At 35.1% G+C, this 23,526-nt stretch overlaps 1 protein-coding gene across 3 annotated transcripts; it reads right to left on the bottom strand.

Annotated features, from left to right (window-relative positions):
* Nucleotides 1-803: 803 nt before the first annotated feature.
* LOC123528562 (serine/threonine-protein phosphatase 6 regulatory ankyrin repeat subunit B-like) lies at nt 804-23,526 on the bottom strand. 3 transcript variants are annotated; one of them, XM_053521906.1, is made up of 15 exons: nt 22,783-23,526; nt 18,040-18,129; nt 17,005-17,226; nt 16,261-16,389; nt 15,893-15,937; nt 14,207-14,296; nt 13,689-13,796; nt 12,711-12,830; nt 12,222-12,311; nt 11,918-12,040; nt 10,668-10,865; nt 6,477-6,569; nt 5,192-5,314; nt 4,550-4,651; nt 804-3,913 (listed from the first exon to the last, which is right to left on the bottom strand). In XM_053521906.1, the coding sequence occupies exons 1-15, from the start codon at nt 22,825-22,827 to the stop codon at nt 3,779-3,781; spliced, it is 1,713 nt and encodes a 570-aa protein (XP_053377881.1). In that variant the 5' UTR covers nt 22,828-23,526; the 3' UTR covers nt 804-3,778. The 3 variants fall into 3 exon arrangements, with proteins under 3 accessions (XP_053377881.1, XP_045164302.2, XP_053377884.1); XM_045308367.2 differs by lacking the exon at nt 15,893-15,937 and having other exon boundaries at nt 22,783-23,492; XM_053521909.1 differs by lacking the exon at nt 10,668-10,865 and having other exon boundaries at nt 22,783-23,489.

Below are 23,526 nucleotides of genomic sequence, written 5' to 3' on the forward strand. Positions count from 1 at the left end.
CACAAAAATAGACACGGTTAAACTTTGACCTCCAAGTGCGACCTTAACCTTGAAGTTTGGTTATGTGCGCGACATCATACAATAACATTTTTTAAGTTGACGTCCTTTTAAGTACAGAAGACGTTAGTCGAATGGACTTTGCCTATAAAATGGTAAAGAATGAAGAAATTTCGATGATTCAGCAAGAAATAGCTTACATGTACATGTGATTACACTTTTCGTCTTTCTATATTGAATTCATTAAAGGAGTTAAATAAAGGCAATTCTCGACAGAGCTTCGCATTTTATTACTTTATTTAACTAGTCCAATACAGCCACTCCTGTAATATCTTATATATAAGATTCACAAAAGACGTTCAATAATGTGAACCATTTCATCCTGCAAAAGAAGCTCCAAACAGCACGTCTGGTTAACGGCATCTTACTCTGGTTCAGAATTAACGTTTTGATAAAATTGCACGTACAGTTCTCAACCAGGCATCGAAAAAGTAATAGCTGTTATAGATGTAATACAGTAACTACTCTGTTGCTGCTACCTCCACGCTGGCTACATTTCAGTTATGAACGAGCTGATCAGATAATCTTTGTCATGTCGAAAAATTAAAAATGGTTAAGCTCCAGATTACACAGGAGAGCATTTTGTTCCTGAAGATACTGTTCCTACTTAGCTACAAGGGTGTCTTTAATAGATTGTTGCCACTGTCAGTTTAGTTGTTTTAATGACAACTTGCCTGGTCTGCCTGCTGCGTCTTTGTTTGTCGCGTGTTAAAAAATTTGCAGCAGTCCAAAATGAAACAGAAACAAACAAATGAAGAGATTTATTAAATACAAAAACGAACCCAAAATGCAACAAATTATTTATTAATACACATTATTAAAATTAAAACTAGCATTAAATACGAGTCATACCCAGCTTAAAGGCTAGTTTAAAAAAGTTTTGATGGCAATAATTCATACTCAATTTTAAAAATCTATACAGAAAAGTTAAAGTAACAAAGGTATTATCTGGACAGAATCCAATAAAGGAACATAATTTTAGAATTGTTCAACAAAAAGATTTTGTTATTGCGCAATGCAATATTCTTTTACCATTATATTGATTAACCACACACCCATCTCCCCGTCCCAAAACCCATTGCCCATTTATAAAGATATTTCCTACGAAGGGGATATTGTTTAACGATTCAAGGTAGAGTTGTATTTTTTTTTAAATATATCATACTGCCGCATCATTTAAAGTCATTTAGGAGGTAAACCTTTATTGTTTCAAATAATGAAAAGCTTTACTGTACGAACAGTGAGGTAACGTTATCACTGTTGTTCAGCTTGTGAGCTCTTTACTTCCATTTATCCTTGTCATGTTTCACTGATTTCCCAGCACAGCAGCCTTAAATATATCGTGACAAACAGTCGGATATACAGACGGTACAAAATGACATCAGTATAGCTCTATTGTTTGGCTGGAAGTATAATAAATACTACATTAGAGTAGAACGAATTAATATAAATGTGTGTAAAGTAATGGACCTGCCATTTTTTAATATTATCACAGAATAGGATATAAAAAAATCTTGCTCAGAAAATTGTATGCAAACAAACCAAACTAAAATCTAGAAATTCTTTTTAAGGACTGTGACTTCTTCGAGAAATAAATTCAGAAATTCCTTTTAACTCTTGACAGATGTTTAAATATCAAAGATCTGCCTTTTCAAAAAATTATTGATAGGTAAGATCTGAAAAAAATGTTGAAATGTAACGAAAGGCGTATATAATAACTGTCAGAAATAGGTTTTAGTTTCGTATCTTCTTCCTTTACCTTGACCTTAACCTTTAATTGTCTTTTATGCTCCCTAAATATCCTGTAGGCTACTTACTGAGCCGGAAATCACCAAGTATACAATTATTTATCGCAAGCTCGCAGACTGTCAAATGAACTTGTTAAAGATTCATGTCATAGCAATAAAAAATAGGAATGCTAGGAAACAACCTAAAAAGCATTGTATTAAAACAATTTAAATTGGTGTGTTTTCATACAGTATGACATTAAATACAATGTCAGATGTTAAGATGCTAGGTTTCGACCAACGTTTTGACGTAAGCGGTTAAAACTGTGTATACGTAAGAGCCTTTGCATCATCTGTTCGAGTTTGATTTCAGTTATATAATTGTACAAGTAGATGCCTTTGCTGCACTTTGCATTTCCTGTTTGAGTTTAAATGCAGTTAAAATAGTACACGTAGAAACATTTGCTGCTATTTGCATTTTCTGTTTGAGTTTAATCACAGTTACAATATTGTACACGTAGAAGTCTTTGTTGCACTCTGCGTTTTCTGTTTGAGTTTAATTACAGTTACAATATTGTACACCTAGGAGCATTTGCTGCTCTTTACATTTTCTGTTTATGTTTAATTAAGTTACAATATTGTACACCTAGAAGAATTAACCTCTCTTTACATTTTCTGTTTGCGTTTAACTATAGTTGCAATATTGTACACGTAGAAGCTCTGCTGCTCTTTACATTTTCTGTTTGAGTTTAATTATGAGTTACAATATTATACACGTAGAAACCCTTGCTGCTCTTTGCATTCTCTGCCGGACTCTACGTCTATGGTTTTGATGTAAGCGGTTACATCTGTGTATACGTTGGAGCCGTTGCATCATCTGTGCGAGTTTGATCACAGTTACAATATTGTACACGTAGATGCCTTTGCTGCTTTTTGCATTTTCTGTTTGAGTTTTATTACAGTTACAATATTGTACACGTAGAAGCCTTTGCTGAACTCTGCATTTCCTATTTTAGTTTAATTACAGTTACAATATTGTACACGTAAAAGCCTTTGCTGCACTTTGCATTTTCTGTCTGAGGTTAATTACAGTTACAATATTGTACACGTAGAAGCCTTTGCTGCACATTGCATTTCCTGTTTAATTTTGATTTCTGTTACAATATTGTACACGTAGAAGCCTTTGCTACACTCTGCATTTTCTGTTTGAGTTTTATTACAGTTACAATATTGTACACGTAGAAGCCTTTGCTACACTCTGCATTTCCTATTTTAGCTTTATTACAGTTACAATATTGTACACGTAGAAGCCTTTGCTGCACTTTGCATTTTCTGTTTGAGTTTAATTACAGTTACAATATTGTACACGTAGAAGCCTTTGCTACACTCTGCATTTCCTATTTTAGTTTAATTACAGTTACAATATTGTACATGTAGAAACCTTTGCCGCTCTTTTCATTTTCTGTTTGAGGTTAATTACAGTTACAATATTGTACACGTAGAAGCCTTTGCTGCACTCTGTATTTTCTGTTTGAGTTTAATTACATTTACAATATTGTACACGTATAAGCCTTAGCTACACTCTGCATTTCCTACTTTAGGTTAATTACAGTTACAATATTGTAAACGTAGAAACCTTTGCCGCTCTTTTCATTTTCTGTCTGGGGTTAATTACAGTTACAATATTGTACACGTAGAATCCTTTTCTGCTTTTTTCATTTTCTGTTATAATTACAGTTAAAATATTGTACACGTAGAAGCTTTTGCTGCACTTCGCATTTCCTATTTGAGTTTAATTACAGTTACAATATTGTACACCTAGAAGCATTTGCTGCTCTTTACATTTTCTGTTTATGTTTAATTAAGTTACAATATTGTACACGTAGAAGAATTTGCCTCTCTTTACATTTTCTGTTTGCGTTTAACTATAGTTACAATATTGTACACGTAGAAGCTCTGCTGCTCTACATTTTCTGTTTGAGTTTAATTATGAGTTACAATATTATACACGTAGAAGCCTTTGCTGCTCTTTGCATTCTCTGCCGGACTCTACGTCTATGGTTTTCTATCACATCCATCACTTCCTGACATTCTTCTTCTTCAGCAATATCGTATGCTGTCTTTTCATGCTGAAACAGTTAAAACTATAGTGTCATTGCGCTACATTCCTTACTGTCTTATTATGATCAAAATATGAGCCGCGCCATGAGAAAACCAACATAGTGACTTTGCGACCAGCATGGATCCAGACCAGCCTGCGCATCCGCGCAGTCTGGTCAGGATCCATGCTGTTCGCTATCAATACCTATTGCAATTAGAGAAACCGTTAGCGAACATCATGGATCCTGACCAGACTGCGCGGATGCGCAGGCTGGTCTGGATCCATGCTGGTCGCAAAGCCACTATGTTGGTTTTCACATGGCGCGGCTCATATGTTAAATCATAATCCAACGGTTTTATTTTCTTTACGAAGTCGTACTACGAAATAAGGCTAGACTCCTAGTCTCATTTTGATTTTCTTATCAGTGGAAATATTAAAATCTTGATTTAAATTAAGTTTGAAGAGATCATTAGGAATAGCAAGTTTTCAAACTGAAGTGTCTGTATTGAAGAGATTTTTTGAATTCTCTTAAAATGTTCCATTAAACTGAATTATGGTTGGACGATCTTAAATGAATGCTGCCCTGCTATGTTTAGCAAAACAATTCAAACTAAATGGACGAAATAGTGTAAGAAAAATACTCGTATATTACATAAATATTTACCTTATTTTTCAGATTGTAATCACATTTATGAGTATCAAGGAGCACCTGTGCCTCTTCATACTGGTTCTTTGTAGCAGCCACATGCAGGGCTGTACTCTCACTCTGTGAAATTCAAATGGAAAAGTACGTGTATACTGACAAATGTCCTAAGGCGAAAACTACTTAAAATATGTGAAGTTTTAATATGATCACTACTACAAGTTAAGTATATAAATGAGATGACCCCTACAAAGAATTGCATAACTACAATCTATAAGACGATTCTTTTAAGGATAGAGCACAACCAAGCAGATAATAAAAGACTCGGTCCTGGAGATGTTATGAAATGCGCAACAACTATTAAAACCTCTCTAACACTGACAGAAGCAAAACTCTACTATTCATGAAATATTGAATGGACTCAATGATCCAACTGTACTAGAAAATATAACAGCACTGAGCGTTTGCAACAATGATACTGTAACTCCTTTTTTATGAGCTCTCGAAACTAGCCTGCATCAAACTCTTCTTACGAGGCAAGTCTATACTGAAAGAAGAGAAAAGGCTTGTCTGCGTTTTTAAGGAATTATAAAATATTCTATCCATTTATTGTAAAAATGATCATGTCTATATTAAAAGAGCATGTATACAAATCCTACATACGTTGACAGTTTTCTGGTTAATATCAGCACCAGCCTCTATCAAACTTTTTAACATATCTATTCTTTCATCTTCGTTTTCCATCTCTCCACGGATAAGTACGTGATGAATGGGATAAAGTCCATCCTGTACATTGAAAAGTAAACAAGAACACAATTAATGCTCAGCATTTAAGTCGTCGCAAACCGGCAACTTCTGACATTTATTAAACCTACGTACGGTTTATAGTTGCACAATATAATTTTGTAGCTTCTATCAATTTTCTGTATTAAACATATAGATTTCAATCAATTTCCATGTCTATATATATCTGATAAAAAAGCACATAATAAAACGAACACATTTATAATTCAATTCCATGAATTCACATATTATGTTAAAATATGTGGCCCAGACATTTCTAAATCATGGTCAGGGTCTATTTAATGCAAAGTTATATTTTCAGTTGAACCAAAACTTCATTTTAATATTGCATTTTAAAATGTGTGCATGAGAAGAAAACCATGATAATGGCTGTAATTTATGGAGTTAATTTTTCATCATTCCAACAGCGTTAATTTGTCACGATTTCAATGGCCACTCCTTCAACACCAGTTTCAAAACACAGGTTATTCCAATAATGGAAACAGATCGATTCGATAAAGTTCTTCAACCGGTATTGTCCACCGACATTTCTAATCAAGCTCCCCAGTTCAATAATCGGAAACAAAATAAATACAAAAGGACAAGTAGAATTTTGAAACTATGCATCAAAGTCGCCGAAAACAATCTGATTTAGAATGAAAGAATTTCTCTCTTTTAAAATCCACCAAAGTGTATTTCAAAACGAAACGTTAGGACCAACTGATATTTCTATCTAATGGATTATCTTTCACGATGGGCTCTATGAGCACTACAATGGGTACTATGAGCACATCAAATACAGATTACAAATATTCTTGCATATGTATTTCTTGTTAAGCAAAACAAAACAAAAAAAAACCAACAAGAAAGTAAGGGGCGCAAAAAAGATCAAGTTTCTGGAGCAAGTTATTTGTGCTCTTGCTCATGAGTAAATTATCTCGACATGGTATTTCGAGGCCACGAGATCAATTAAAATGCACACATTTCCCCTCGGAACTATTTCCATGTAAAAGTTACTTCAGAACCTATTAAGTAGAATAACTACATGTAACCAAATCAGTTTTGGTACAAACAGAGGTATATTGACGATGCTTAAAAATCTATGCTGAAACAAAAACTAAAAGAAATAAACACAACTAGATACAACTAGATACAAAATTCTTACATCTCCAGGTATATTCGGATCAGCCCGTAGTCCAAACAGGGCCTCGTTCACTTCTTCCAACGTCCCCTCTCGGATTGCTCGCACAAGGGTATCCTGGTAATAAATATCAGATTTTAGAATAGGTATAGTTCATGCCAAATAAAAATTATTATAAGGAAATTAAAGCAGTTAATGTGAAATAACCACATAATATTTGTAAAAAGTTAACGCCATATATACATTAGAAATAACTTGCAAATGAAACTGGAACGGTTTGGATATATCATTTACGTAAATGTGAGTGTACTTTAAAATTTGACTGCCGGCTTAAAAACATGTTAAGTAAGTTTGATACGTAAAACCTATATGCAAACTTCATAATATCAATTTAAAGCTATTTAACACTGTTAACAAAATTTAACCTTTTATTTTTGTTTACACCTGAAATAAAGACATGTGTTATTAAAACTACTTACTAATGTGAGCGAAAACTGAAACGTACATAGTGACAATGTTATTTTCTAAAGTAACGCATTACAAAAAGTGTTTATTTGTAAAACGTATGTCTACAGTGAATACTACGGTGTTGCGTTTGGAAAACACAGATTTTTTTTCTGAAACCCATATTACGAAAGTCGAAATCGTGAAACTACGATGATGAAAGTCAAGCCCAAGTACGATTGAGAAAGTTGAAATCACGAAACTACGATGATGAAGGCGCGATACGATTTCCCGTTCCTACCGTTTTAGTTTCGATTTTCTAGTTTCATCATTGTAGTTTCCATTTTCTACTTTCATCATCGTAGTTCGCAGTTTCAACTTTAACCATCGTAGTTTCGACTTTAAAATCAATACCAATTGATGTATTTACTGTCATCATCATTTCATGTAGAAGTATCCCCTTTCAAAATAGATTGATATACAATAATAAGGTCCGAATTAAGAATTAATTTACTGGTAGGGACACAGGTTGAGAGTGAAGGCCTCGCCGGTGCGACGTGTAGCCCAGAGTCGGGATACGGGGGAAGCAGGCCCTCCTGTAAGTGGGGTCAGTAAACAATTGAAAGTCGAAAGACGAAACCACGCTGGTGAAAGTCGAAATCACGATGGTGAAAACGCGAAATTGTATTTTCGTGACTTCGTGTTTTCATCATCGTAGTTTCGTATTTTTTTCCATTGTGACTTCCACTTTTAGCATCGTTTTTTTCAACTTTCGACTTTCATCATTGTAGTTTGAATTTTCATCATCGTGGTTTCAAGTATCGAGTTTTAGGGAGAATGGTTCTTACGTTTGATGGTGCGTGGATACTGTAAAAATTACACAAACATATATAGTGTATATATCATGCAAAATAAACTGTGTGCTGCTACCCTTAGTCTACGTGATGCCAATTTTCAATACTTGTGCGCCAAATGGAAAATGGCTTAATCACTTTAATACAAACACTGGTAAAAGGAATAACGTGACTTTTATTCCTGTAAATTGTGATATTATTCTGTGAATTATAAACCCGGATTATGGCATTTTACCCATTCTTGAGCGTTGTAGCCCTGTTCCGATTCAGGCGGAACCGGGGTGCTTGATTGCCAAACACCGTCACGTGGGGTCAGGAAATCGTTCATTATATGCTTTAAAGAAACATGTAATTATTTCATATACATTTTCATAGCAAACAAAGCATTTTCATCATTTCGTGGCCTATTTTACGGTTTTTCCTTTTCCATAACATTTAGCTACTAGAAAATCACACTGATTGAACAAAACCGAACAGTTCTAACAATAATCTTACAATCATGGAATACAATATACTAAGTAATCTGGTATATGAATCATGAAGAACAATGGGAAAGGAAGTCAAAAGATCATTAAACAAGAGCTGTCTCCATAGGATGACACATGCCCCCGATGTCACTTTGAATGAATAGTTATTGCCGATGTTAGAGTTTAGGACCTTTGACCTACGGACCTGGGTCTTGCGCGTGACACGTCGTCTTACTGTGCCACACATTCATGCGTAGTTATTTTAAAATCCATGCATGAATGACAAAGATATGGACCGGACACGCCCATCAATGCAGTATCATGAAATATGACCTTTAACGTCTAAGTGTGACCTTGACCTTTGAGCTACGGCCCTGGGTCTTGCGCGCGACACGTCGTCTTACTGTGGTACACATTCATGCCCAATAATTTTAAAATCCATGCATGAATGACAAAGACATGGACCGGACACGCCCATCAATGCACTATCATGAAAAATGACATGTAACGTCTAAGTGTGACCTTGACCTTTGAGCTACGGACCTGGGTCTTGCACGCGACACGTTGTCTTACTGTGGTACACATTCATGCCAAGTTATTTGAAAATCCATCCATGGATGACAAAGATATGGACCGGACACGCCCATCAATGCACTATCATGAAAAATGACCTTTAACGTCTAAGTGTGACCTTGACCTTTGAGCTACGGACCTGGGTCTTGCACGCGACACGTCGTCTTACTGTGGTACACATTCATGCCAAGTTATTTGAAAATCCATCCATGGATGACAAAGATATGGACCGGACACGAAAATTGCGGACAGACTGACAGACCGACAGACCGACAGACGGTTCAAAAACTATATGCCTCCCTTCGGGGGCATAAAAACAATTAAGAATACTTAGCAAAGTAACGTTCATGATATTTAATTAAACAGGCCTATATTAATTATAAACATTACATAATACACTGTGTAGAAACCAGCAATTCCTTTGAGTTGACATTAAATTTCATATAATATGTTTAATAAATATACTTATCGAAAAGTCTAATGCCCCCCAAAAAAGCAAAGACATCATTTCATTCATTTCACGACCTCTACACAGAGATGTACATTCAAGTTGTGTTTTCATTAAACGTGCAAATATAATTTATAAGGCTGCATACTTTTCACTGTTAAATGGTCAAATGTTAATCCAAATTCAAAGTTGATTCCAAAATATGACAGAATAAAAAGAATTATTTTGTTTTTGTCATGATTTTATTCTGCCTCAAAACGAAATTCGTTCGCTTGTAAATTGTATCTATTTATGTGTTTTTTGATGGCTGTTTAGAATTTGACAGAGGCTGTAAAATAGATAAAATGAGCCGCACCATGTGAAAACCAACATAGTGCATTAGCGACCAGCATGGATCCAGAACAGCCTGCGCATCCACGCAGTCTAGTCAGGATCCATGCTGTTCGCTTTCAAAGCCTATAGCAATTAGAGAAACCGTTAGCGAACAGCATGGATCCTGACTGCGCGGATACGCAGGCTGGTCTGGATCCATGCTGGTCGCAAATGCACTATGTTGGTTTTCTCATGTGCCGCTCAAATGATATAAAAAAAAATGTCACTTATAACATGCTGTTCTAGACATGTAAGAAATTTCAAAAATATAAAGTAAGTGATATGAAAGAAATTGCCGCTATATCGAGGTGCGTTAGAATTTTCGTTAAGTGTATATTATCAATTTTTCACTAATGTAATTACACTCACATAGAATTACTGTTAAATAAACACTGCACCTAAACATTAAACATAAAAAAAACAAAAATGAAATAAGGAAACTACTACAGAAAAGGTATACTAGTGCCTGTGAGAAGTTGAAATTGTGTGAAACATTGTGTTATGGCAAGAGGATAGAATGCTAAAATTAAAGTGCAAGGTAACGTATTACTTAATGAATAATGTATCATAAAAATGGTGTCTGGAACTTCCTGTAGTGCTTCTCAGTTAGGGCAGACACCACAATCCTATATTTAAAGACATGTATGGGTCTTATTTAAGTATACAGAAGAAAACGTTAACATATGAGCCGTGCCATGAGAAAACCAACATAGTGGGTTTGCGACCAGCATGGATCCAGACCAGTCGCATCCGGCAGTCTGGTCAGGATCCATGTGTTCGCAATAACAGTTCTCAATTCCAATAGGCCTTTAAAACGACAAGCAAAGGAGCCTGGAAAATGCGCTGATGCGCAGGTTGGGTCTAGGATCCAATGCTGGTCGCAAAACCCACTATGTTGGTTTTTCTCATGAAGACGTACTATGACGTTAAGGTATTAGGCAATATCTCTGCAAAATTAGTGTAACAGATGGCATGCAATGATTAAAACTAGTGTTATCATGCAACTGAACACGTGGTGAATCTCCGCACAACATTGAGATAGGCTATATGCTTGAACCTGTGGCATCATTGGTGGTGGGTGGTTCGACTCGTCTTCATCCGCAGACAGTTCGTCTATATCGGGTGGTGGCGGCAAAAGCCTTGGTGCGGGAGGCAGCTGAGCTGGTTCTCGAACCGGTGGAGGCGGAAGTGGAGGCCGAGGTGACGGCTTCATGTTCTGTCCCGGCGGAGTAGGCTGTGTAATTTGTCTACGTGGCTATAAATTATTTGACATTCATGGTATAAGAGATTAAAAATATTTAAAACTTGAAATCACCCTTGAAATATGCTATAAATAAAACCAGGTGTGCTGCATACACTAAGCGACAGGTTATGCGCTAAGTAAAATATGAAAAAGAAAAGTGTATCCAATCATAAAAGCATAGGAAAAAAACAACAAAATGAAAAATGAGGATCACCTTTGTCATGTATATCGTTTAAGATTCTATTTAAGATTTTGGAACTAACAAAGCAAATTATCAAATTGATCATCTAGCACATTTTTCAATTAATGAACATATCCCCAAATTTATACAATACACAAGCATGCACAATGAAGACACAAGCATGCACAATGAAGACGAAATTAACTATTACAAAGAAGCGTGTGTCAACAGGTCTACGTTAAGATGGAAAGTTTGTAGAATATCGGAGAAACTTGATTTCTACTAGAAAGTTAGTTGTCTGAGAGAGCTATTACTTCTAATTCAAGGTTTCTAAGTTTTAGTTTTAGTTGCGAGAAAAGTTAGTTCCAGTTCAGTTCTATTCTACTCGAACATCCGGGTATGAATAAACAAGAAAATGCAAAGCAAGACTACTCCCGATAAATAAGCGGCTTTGAAAGAGAAGGTACAACTGACTGGGAAGTATAAGAAAGATTGCTAGTGCTTTACCTGATAATATCCTTCTAGAGTTTCATTCTATCCCAGAGATCTTTATTTAGATTATTACATTTTTGATAGACTTTTAAAGCATGTGATGGCAAACACAACAAAAATAGCCAAATGTTCTGTTATAAAAATATTACAAATTTCGGTATTTCTGTGAAAATATCTCTGTTTACTGTATTTTACATTAAAAAACAATCATGAAAGATTGTATCAGATATTAACAATGAGGCCAGATTTCACTGACTGTTCCATCTACACAAAGCAGAATTATCAGGTAACAAAGGTGTAGAAGTAAAGCTGCGAAAAAAAGAAACCCTTAGCCAGAAGTAAAATAGTGCATGCATAAAGGGGGTACATGCGAGATTTTGTGGCATTTTACCTCCGCACTATCGGTTGCCGGTTCCGGTTCTTCGTTTGGTGATTCCGGAAGTGGAGGTAATATTTCTTGACCTCTGGGTAATGGCGGCGGATGATCAGCTTCGGAGTCATCGACCGGAGGTAGCTTTTATGATTTAGCAAACTTGGTCAATTTTGTTCACATATTCTTAATAAAATCTAAATTATAAGGTAGATTATTGTAAACCTAAATTACAACAAAAGTTCTTTACTTAAATGGGAGTTAAACTATATTTAGCCCTATGACTTGCAAAAACAAATCTAAAAATAGTAACCACTTATATTACCTGGATATGCTGCGGTCTACGATCCGTGAGAAGCTTCACTATATCATCGTATTGTCTCTTTTTCGCCAAGCTAAGTGCGTCATTTCCGTCCTAAAGTCACACGATGACAAATGTGTCATGTAAGTGTACATGTATTTTATAAAAGTGGAAAAGATATTACCATTCCTGTCCAAAATTTCAGTAGAAATATGTTTTGCTTTTATGAAAATGGTCTTTAATATATTTGTACCATTTAACTTCCTTTAATCCAAAATGCATACTAATAAAAGTTATCAGATAATATTTAAATTTATGAAAATATGTTTCAAATCCTCTTATAAAAAAGAACTGAAATCAAAATAGTGACAAATAAATATAGTTCCCCTAAAATATTAATTTGTGTTCATTGTTTGAGCGACCTGAATCTTTCTTTTTAACCATTGAAATATTCTGTAAAATCCATTATCTCTGAAGTACACGTCATCATAGTTTCTGTTACTCTAAACTCACCAAGTCCTTTAAGGTAGAGAGTGCTCCGTTCTGAACCAGCAGTTCGGCACACTTATACATTTCTCCAGTGTCCTTCAACTTGGTCATCTTTATCACAAGATTCAATGCAGTGTCCCCTTCCTGAAAATATGTTGAAGTGTAATGAGGACGATGGTAGATGCATGAGGTTTTAAATATATCTATATTTGTGTTAGACACTCACCGAGGTACTCGGAGAATCATTTTTAGATTGTGATACAATTTAAAGCAAGAAAAATCTTTTAAAAGCATATTTGCCGTAACATGTGATTTAATGGTTCTATCATAGAAACTGATATTAGAATTATTTGCAAAACACATGTTTTCTGAAGGGTTTTAAAAACAAAACTGCGTCATTCATGTTCAAAATGGAGTGACTATAAAGAACGTGTTAAACGTCTACAAACTTATTTTCGTTGACTGTTCCTGCTGGTACAAGAAAACTCTTTAAATTACACAAACTATTTCGGAAATTACAGAAGTGAATCCTTTCGATTATAAAACTTTGGATACTATTAGTCAAGCGTAGATAGTAAAACCACCTCCGATGAAATGCGCCGTTAATAAAAAGATGACCCGTGAATAAGCTAATATATCAAAGAGGGCTACAGAATTAAAGAAACAAAATGCAACTGAAAGAAAGGACGTCCCTCTTAATCATGCTATCTGAATTCAGATCCAACAGTTCCCTTGAAACTGACATTTAAAACTAAATTTAGAACTGGTGTGATATGGACCTAAAATACAAAGCCTTTATTTTCTTTCCGAATAACGGTGTACGTCTCTGCCAAAAAACGTGTTGTTATCATATCATTTGCTTCACTCATTAAACATATTTACAAAGACGAACGAACACTTCGCCAAGGTATTCGCATTAATGATAGATCGGCAGAAGTTTTCTTTAACTGATCAAAGTTTGTTCTTTGAAATATGTAAAATTAGAAATGTAACATTACTTACATCATCTTGTAGGTTGACGTCAGCTTTACCGTCTATGAGTAACTGTAACGTCCGTTGGGGCGGTAACGTACAATGTGTAATTGCGTAATGTATTGCACCATTTTTATGCTGAAATGGGAGTTTAAACATGTTATTTGTCATTATATTAAGAAACTACATTTTTAACTTTTACTTGACTTGAACGGGGGAAAATATCACTGAGCATGAGTCTACAAAAATCACACTAGATTTATCGAAAATACACAATCATGTTTATCTATTTAATTTAGTGCCTTTTCTGTTGTATAACGACAGTCAGATAACGTAGCCAATGTTTCTGAATTCTACACCAGTACTCGCTTGTTTTTTACAAGTAAAGAACAACTTCCCCGCATTTATCAGAGATGTGTGACGAATAATAACAGAAATGCTGGACATTTCGCCACAAATCGCCACCCACTTATCACGATCAGTAAGTAAAATGTATGCAACAATATTGCGAGTAGAAACTGAAGAAGAATGTCTGAATGAATACTTACTTCATTGACATAATTAGGGTCAGCACCAAGTTTAAGGAAATCTTGTATGTCGTTCTCGTTGCTTCTCAGCACTGCGTCTATCAGTTTGGCCTTGAATATATCAAACACATTTTTCCAAATTCATTCGAAGGCAAAAATGCACATTTCGAGAGACAGCTCAGAGAATGGTGAACATAGTATGGAGGTCACAGGAACACTTTCTTTTTTCCATTATCATTGTGGTTTACCTTTATCTTACGCCGAATGACACTCACATGATGCGGCATGTGTAACATAATAATACAGAGCTATGTTACATTACAAAGTTGTAGTCAGTACCAAATTGCGGCCGAGTATCGGCCGTACCAAAATGCGTCCGGGTACTGGCCGTACCAAAATGGGTTGAAAAGACGTTGAAGGAATAGAAAATGAAACGAATTTCGGTATGATATTTTAGAATATCTATTGAAAAACACAGACCAGTTGTTAATAAAAATTTAGATCATTTCATATTTTTAGACTTTTTAAAAATAATATTTACATGTACATATGTTTGGCAAACCTAGACCCGTGATGATAACTTGTTGTTGTTGTTTTCATTTGCTGTCCATTGTCTGTCCAACCTTTCAAGTTATCAAATCATATTGGACAAAAGTATATTAAGAAGCTGCAAGTCAGTTTCCGTCTTGTTCAAATTGGATAGGAGTTTTACCCATTGGCTTGGCAAGGAAAGCCACTTGTCACCTTGTATACGTATTATTGTGACACAAAATAATAACCATGACGATGATAATGATATCATGACGGTGGGTGGGAGAGAAGGGGGAGGGATTAAGTGCTTCGTTTGTTGGGCATTTGGAGTGCTGATTTACAGCGTTGTTGTGTCGCAGGGCAAAACACGACAATTAGAGGTCGCCAAAATGACAAATACAGTCCACGGACGCGGCGAGAGACCGAGACACATTTTTTTTTTGCCATCGCAATGTAGTGTTTTCGCTTTTTCGTCCTTTCAAGACGTAACAAAATTCTGAATGATACAAGTACTGGACAGAACATATGTTGTAGACATTTGGTTGAAACTCTCTGGAATAATTCCTATGTTTTAAAGATTTACCTTCCTTAGTAAAAAAAATGTGAGCCAAATGCAAAATTCCGCACAGAAAAGACTTTTCCAAGGAGATGCGGATTTTTACCACTTCTGTTATAAGTAAAACATGTTCCAAAAATATTTGCTGTGTAGCAATAAGCATGCTTAATACTGAAAATATAATAAAGTTTTTTTGTTTTTTTTTTTAAATGCGCATTCCTTTCACATAAGTCTGAACATTTTTTCGATATATTTTTGTATCACAAAAGAAGGTATCACTGTTGGAAGTCGTAAAGTCAAAATGAGCTAATTTTATCAAATTAAAATGTTTACTTTGGACTGTCCTAAAGTTTCTCCGCGTATGTCCTTTTCTTATTCCAAAACACGCCGTTCAGAAATGTTAAACTTTTTTCATGGTCGGAAAAATTGCAAACGTCTACAAAAACATCTTGCAAAAATAAGGCTGACTTAACGACAAGGTTGTCCTTACGTTAAGTAACGATTAATTTAAAGTACATGTGTTTTCTAAGGAAAACTATAATAAAGCACTAGACCTAGAAACCTAAAACTCTGCTGGCAAAATCACTCGTGCAGCATGGAAAACTTGTGCATTTTGTTACCTGGAAATAACGCTTTGTTCGAGGGGACAAAACTCGTTTCTTGGGCTATCAAATTAAACGATTCATGTGAATTATTAGCTTGTATTTGAATAATAAGATTAACATTTCTGCTTGAGATATTAATCGGATCATACGTAGATAAACTTCCTAGATACACGTGCCTTTGCTCTTGGATATAACATATTAAATACACGTATTTTCAAATACACAAATTCAGCTTATAAACTAATCAACCCCAAATTCTGTCAGTTTTAATATTTCTTTCGCAAAATTATGATTCCCTCGCGATGCCTTACATAAATTAACACATGCCTTTAAAATCTATTCTTTTAACAGAAATTTTAACATTTGCCTTTTATATTACTTACGCCGTATATGGCTGCTATCTTGTTTTTGTAATATTCTCGTGCCTCTGATGCTGTCATGTGACCATCCAGCACTTCAGCAAGTTCAAATTCGCCACGTGCAAGTGCCAAGTCGTAAGGTGTTCGCAGTTTCTTGACAATAAAAAGATACATTGCAATTTATGTGTAAACTATATGATAATGATGTAATCACTGTGGCGTTTAGGATGAAGACGGTATCAATGACAAGATATTATGGATGATGATGATGATAATGTGGTTATTGTTGACGACGACGTTGAAGATGATGTCATGACAAATGTGATGATGATGATGATAATTAGGATGATGCTGAAGTTGTTGTTGTTGAAGACGACGACGATGAAGGCGATACCTTTGACGAATGTGATGATGATAATAATAATGATAGTGACGTTGCTGTTGTTAGCGACGATGGCTACGATAACATGACGAAAATGATGTTAATGACGTTGAAGAATGGGATGATCATGATGATGACAATGGTGATGATAATGATGATGATGATAGTGGATGAAGACTATGTCAATGACAATAATCAATAGTATGGTGACGACTCTTACCTGTTTTTGTTTAAACTTCAAACGAAATCAGCAAAATATCGTTCTGTTGTGGTGGCGGGGTGAAAGAACGAAACAAATCAAAAATTGCAAAATATCGTTCTGTTGATTTGGCGGATGCGACAGAACGAGACAACAAAAATGGCTGAAATCAGCCACCATATTTTACCCTATTTCGTATTTGCAGATCGGGGTTATACTCCAGTATCTTCAGAACGAGGGGAAACGCTGCTTTTACGTCAATATGTTCTACAATCAGGTGCAGCACCGTGTCATCTCCGGACATCGTCTGATCGTTCACGTGAAACCCGTTCTGCAACATCATATCCAATATGACCTCAGCGTCCTTTCGGCCAGCAATGGCCACCACATGCATTGGGTTCATACCATCCTACGAGACATTGATCATTGATACATGTGCAGTTTAAGGTTTGAAATGTGTAATGTTAAACCGGAAGTACTAAATAAGATAATGTCTAACAGGGGTGTCAGATGCACTAGATGTGTATTTTTTATTCCGGTGAGAGTGCTTTAAAGTGTAGTATCGTACTCGTTAGCATCGATAAGCGAATTCTGATTATTCTGTGATAAATCAATTTACAAAGAAGAAGAAGTATCTTACATGTAAGTATATATGATATACAGATGTATGATTGAAGGACCGCCTTGAAATTCCATAATGCTGCCCCCCCCCCCCCCCCAAAAAAAAAAAAACAACAACAAAAAACAACAACTTGAAAACAGATGAAACAGCTTTCCAAATAAACGTTATATGCGTACTTACATGGTTAGAAATGCCCTATTTTTAATATTGTGCTTGAACTATTATAGGTAAAGCCATAAAGGGAGATAATAAAAAACAATAAAACAATAGATTCAATAAAACATTCTAGTATATCCAGCAAATATCAGAAATAGAATTTAACAAGAAATTAATGTATTTTATGATCATAATGGAAAATACGGCAGCCAAATTTTAAACAAAGGCATTATGAATCTTTAACTAGCCCTTTCTACATTGAATTGTCACATATGATATATGGGTAAAGGGCTAGTTAAAAATTCATAATGCCTTTGTTCAAAATTTGGCTGCCACTTACTATAACTTACTGTACTTTCAATTGCTAAATATGACTACCGGACGGCTTTAACAGAATTGTGGTTGTCATACAATTAAAACCTTAAAAGGACAGCTTTAACTAACCTTTATATACAGTGAAGCAATGTCTCCATTCCTGCAGTAGTTTCTGATTTCTTCCCGGCTCCCTTTTAGACATGTCTCATATAAACGAGCCTGTAACCAGTGCAGTATATAATGACATGTGCATCAATTTGAAAAAAGAAATCTATGGAATTTGTATCTAACAATAAGGCGTAAAAAATTATTTGTTTCCGGTATCCCGACCTAAATTTTTGGCCCGACCCTGAAAGTTTTTATGGCCTTGGAGAATGTTTTTTTCAACTTGCAAAACTGCACTTTTTATGCTTTAAACATGGCAGTGATGTTAGAAATCAACTTACTGGTGCTCTAAACCCCCTTATTTGTATTCATTTTTTTGACACAAACATAATTTGTGAAATGTTTCCCTTAATAAAAAAAAAATCTAAAAAAAAAAAATCCGACCTACCTACCCTTATTTTTTTAAACATGTTATCCTGAATCGCTCACCTCTTCCCACATGACCCAGTTTTGAGTATGACGTCGTTTTTTATATTATTTGACATAGTGACCTAGTTTTTGAGCTCATGTGACCCAATTTTGAAATTTACCTAGATATCATCAAGATAAAAATTCTGACCAATTTTCATGAAGATCCATTGAAAAATATGGTCTCTAGAGAGGTCACAAGGTTTTTCTATTATTTGACCTATTGACCTAGTTTTCGAAGGTACGTGACTCTGTTTTGAACTTTACCTAGATATCATCAAGGTGAACATTCCAACTAATTTTCATGAAGATCTCATGAAAAATATGGCCTCTAGAGAGGTCACAAGGTTTTTCTATTTTTATACCTACTGGCCTAGTTTTTGACCACACGTGACCCAGTTTCGAAACTAACCTAGATATCATCAAGGTGAAGATTCAGGTCAATTTTCATGAAGATCCATTGAAAAATATGGCCTCTAGAGAGGTCAAAATATTTTTCTAATTTTAGACCTACTGACCTAGTTTTGGACCGCAGTTGATCCAGTTTCAAACTTGACCAAGATATCATCAAAATGAACATTTAGACCAACTTTCATACAGATCCCATGAAAAGTATGGTCTCTAGAGAGGTCACAAGATTTTTTTATATTATTTGACCTACTGACCTAGTATTTTATGGCACGTATCCCAGTTTCAAACTTGACCTAGATATCATCAAGGTGAACATTCTTACTAATTTTCATGAAGATCCATTCAAGGGTATGGCCTCTAGAGAGGTCACAAGGTTTTTCTATTTCAAGATCTACTGACCTAGTTTTTGAGCTCAGTTGACCCAGTTTCAAACTTGACCTATATATCATCAAGGTAAACATTCAGACCAACTTTCATACAGATCCCATGAAAAATATGGCCTTTAGAGAGGTCACAGCGTTTTTACATTATTTGACCTACTAACCTACTTTTTGTTGGCACATGACCCACTTTCAAACTTGATCTAGGTATTATCAAGATAAACATTCTGACCAAATTTTATGGAGATCCATTCACAAGTATGGCCTCTAAAGAGGTCACAAGGTTTTTCTATATTTAGACCTACTGACCTAGTTTTTGACCGCACATGACCCTGTTTCGAATTTGACCTATATATCATCAAGATAAACATTCAGACCAACTTTCATACAGATCCCATGAAAAATATTGCCTTTAGAGAGGTCACAAGGTTTTTCTATTATTTGACCTACTGTCCTAGTGTTTGACGGCACGTAACCCACTTTCGAACCTGACCTAGATATCATCAGGATGAACATTCTTACCAACTTTCATACAGATCCCATGAAAAATATGGCCTCTAGAGAGGTCACAAGTTTATTCTTTGATTTGACCTACTGACCTAGTTTTTGGCGGCACGTAATCCACTTTCGAACTTGACCTAGATATCATCAAGATGAACATTCTGACCAATTTTCATGAAAATCTCATGAAATATATGGCCTCTAGAGAGGTCACAATGTTTTTCTATTTTTAGACCTACTGACCTAGTTTTTGACCGCACGTGACCCAGTTTCGAATTTGACCTAGATATCATCAAGGTGAACATTCAGACTAACTTTCATATAGATCCCATGAAAAATATGGCCTTTAGAGAGGTCACAAGGTTTTTCTATTATTTGACCTACTGACCTAGTTTTTGACGGCACGTGACACAGTTTCAAATTTGACCTAGATATCATCAAGTTGAACGTTCTGACCAATTTTCATGAAGTTCTTTTCAAATATCTGGCCTCAAGAGAGGTCACAAAGTTTTTCTATTTTTAGACCTACTGACCTAGATTTTGACGGCACGTAACCCAGTTTCGAACTTAACCTAGATATCATCAAGGTAAACATTCTGACCAGTTTTCATGAAGATCTTTTAAAATATGGCCTCTAGAGAGGTCACAAGGTTTTTCTATTTTTAGACCTACTGACCTAGTTTTTGACGGCACGTGACCCAGTTTCGAACTTGACCTAGATATCATCAAGATGAACATTCTTACCAACTTCCATAAAGATCCCACGAAAAATGTGACCTCTAGAGTGGTCACAAGCAAAAGTTTAAGGACGGACGCACGGACATTCTAACGAAACGGTATTTATGTGACACCCCCATTGTTCAATCTATTGTTCTAACAGTCACATAAAAAGAAAAAGGTCACATAAACAGAACGGAATGAATGACATCAAAGAGAAAGTACCGTTATGCAGTCACGTAACCATCATTTCGCGGGCACGGACGCACGCACAGACGGACGGACGACGGACGTTGCGTGATCACAAAAGCTCACCTTGTCACTATGTGACAGATGAGCTAAAAAAAGCTATGGAATTTGCTATATAATGATACCTACATTATGTATGTTGTAGAACATGTTAAATGATATTTTTTTTATAAATTAAGAAGTAATATTTTCTATAGTGAAAGTATTCCACCTCTAATACTAGCAAGCGTATTTTTATAAGATGGGTTTATCAACCGAAGTTAAAAATGATGGTATCTGGAATGGAATTGTGGAGGTACGGTTGTACGGACACCATTTTAAAATGTATGGCAACCAGTTGCAGTCTATGTGATGATTTTCATACACAAGGTCTTAAATAGTACAGTATAGTCTGCATTTATGTCAATTCAGTTGATATATAGGCTAATACAAGCATTATGAGATAAGGTGACATGTACATTTTTAACCGTTTATGACAACATTTCAACTATATACCAGTAGATAAAGTTACGTGTTTGTCTTAATCTTTCAGGTATTTAAACAGTGATTTGAACTTAAGCCTGTGCAAACAGGTTCAAGAACTCTTGTAAATATTCTATCGTTATAAATTTGGTATTTGTTTTTAGGCGTTAGTTACTTGGAAGGATCCGAACAAAGATTGTAAATGATGGCAGTTTTTTATGTTTAAGTTTAAACATATTTATTCCTAACAATTTGCATACTTTTGTATATTCATGTTTACGTATATTATTTATGGATATGCAAGTCTTATAGAGTTCTTCTCCGCCAATCTCCGAAGATGCACAGATAAATGACTATTTTGATATCCTTAGGACGGCCAGCACATATTTATGCAATCTCGCCAGGCATATGTATGTTTTTGACAACACAGAAAATGACGTAACTCGACCTTCAGCTATTTCCGGAAGTAAATAAAATGAAAGTAGAAATGCTAAACTTGAAAATGAAAGCCGCATTTTGACTCGTAGATAGTCAGGGGTCACGCGCAGGGGTCACCCCGTCTAAATGTATGCGCGTGGACTTTTTTTTTTTTTTTTTTTTTTGCTATTGGGGAGCAAATTTTCAGCACTTTATTACGAATTGAAATTACCTGGGCTTTAGTACAGCATGTCAGCTTTTAATCTATGAAAAAATATTTTAGCTCTGGATAAACAGAAATCCCACAGGGGTCCGTAACGGACCAAGTGTACATTGATAATTTTGGAACTTCATCAAATCGCTCAAAATGTCATTTTTGATGGTGTCTGAGAGTGTCAGTATATGCCTCAGATGTAAGATATAACCGTATTTGAGAGCTGCAGACCTAGACATTTCAGAAATATTTTCAAAATAAGTCTCGTATAATAAATGTTGTTTCTACGGAAGCGTGAAAGGGCCATCAGACGCTAATACGTTTTAGTACGTTAAGGCTGCGGAAAGGATATAGTACAGTCAGACAGTTACATGAGTCGAATATCTGAAAAGATTTTTTTTCCACAAAAATATGAATGCTTATGTTTTATGCACTTGCTGCATGTCGTACAATGATATACTTTCATAGAGCATGCATATGGCGCGACAGCTGATTAGTTATCTTTGAAACATATTTCAGAGAATAAAACATGTACAAGTGCCTCAACCTTTCATTTTTGTGTGTGTGTGACCATCGCGTTCGTCTTAAGCAATAACGAAACTGTATACCTAAAAGTATAAATACTAAGTAAAATTTGTAAGCTGTCTACAGACCCATAAATGAGGATTTATTTTCAAATCAAAAATGTGTGTCGTCACGTCAAAAGGGACCAACATGCAGAGTAACGTCTTTATATCATCTACTTCCGGTTCAGAAAAGTTAGTTTAAGTAATGATTTCACAAAGTTTAAGATCAGTTTTAAAATAAATGCTTTGTTCACATTTGAATATATGTTACCTTATCGAGAAAAAAAGTAATATTAGAAAATGGAAAATTATCAATTTTGAAAAAAAATCAACTAGATGGTTTTAACCCATTATTAAATTGTAATGACGTCACAATTATTACCTGATCTGCCGTCTGTTCCTCAGTATCAAAGTATGAGAGCATCATATTGTAAGCGGTTTGGTTCCACCATGATTATGAACACATTATATCCATAAATGAACACATTTTCTGAATGACTTAATTTAGTAATTTCACTATAATTCTTTGTCATATTTTGTCATTTTGTACTTAGTAAGTTATTCTTTAAGCAGTACGTAAGATTTTTTTTTACTATACAAATCTTCTCTTATATTCCAGCATGAAATTACGTTTTCTTTAACAAAATTTCCTCAAATTGTTATGTCCTGTTTATATGATCTCCACGCATGCTAAATATACTTAAAAATCAGCCCACTTAATACTCGACGTTATTTCCTTTATTCAAACATTGACCTTAATCTTAAAACATACCAGGTAGAATATACTTAACTGTATACATAATTATAGGTAAAACTTTACCCTTATTAAACCAATCTTTTCAATAAATACAACTGCCTATTCAACTGCGTACGCCTAGATCGCACTTTAACCGTTCAAATGTAGCAATATCCAATATACCGCGGATTAAATATCTTAATTTAAATATATCTCAAATGTTTGCGAAAAACAAGAAAATATACCGACCAAATTGGAAATTTTAAGACTTAGGATATAGAAATTCAGTTTATCATGTGTGGAGTGATTTCGCTTTACCTGCGCTTAATAACAAGTCAATTTATTACTCTTATCTGTAAAACGAATAGAATAGATAAAACAGAAACTTCA

This window comes from Mercenaria mercenaria, chromosome 13 (genome assembly GCF_021730395.1).
Source record: "Mercenaria mercenaria strain notata chromosome 13, MADL_Memer_1, whole genome shotgun sequence".
NCBI classification, from domain to species: Eukaryota; Metazoa; Mollusca; class Bivalvia; order Venerida; family Veneridae; genus Mercenaria; species Mercenaria mercenaria.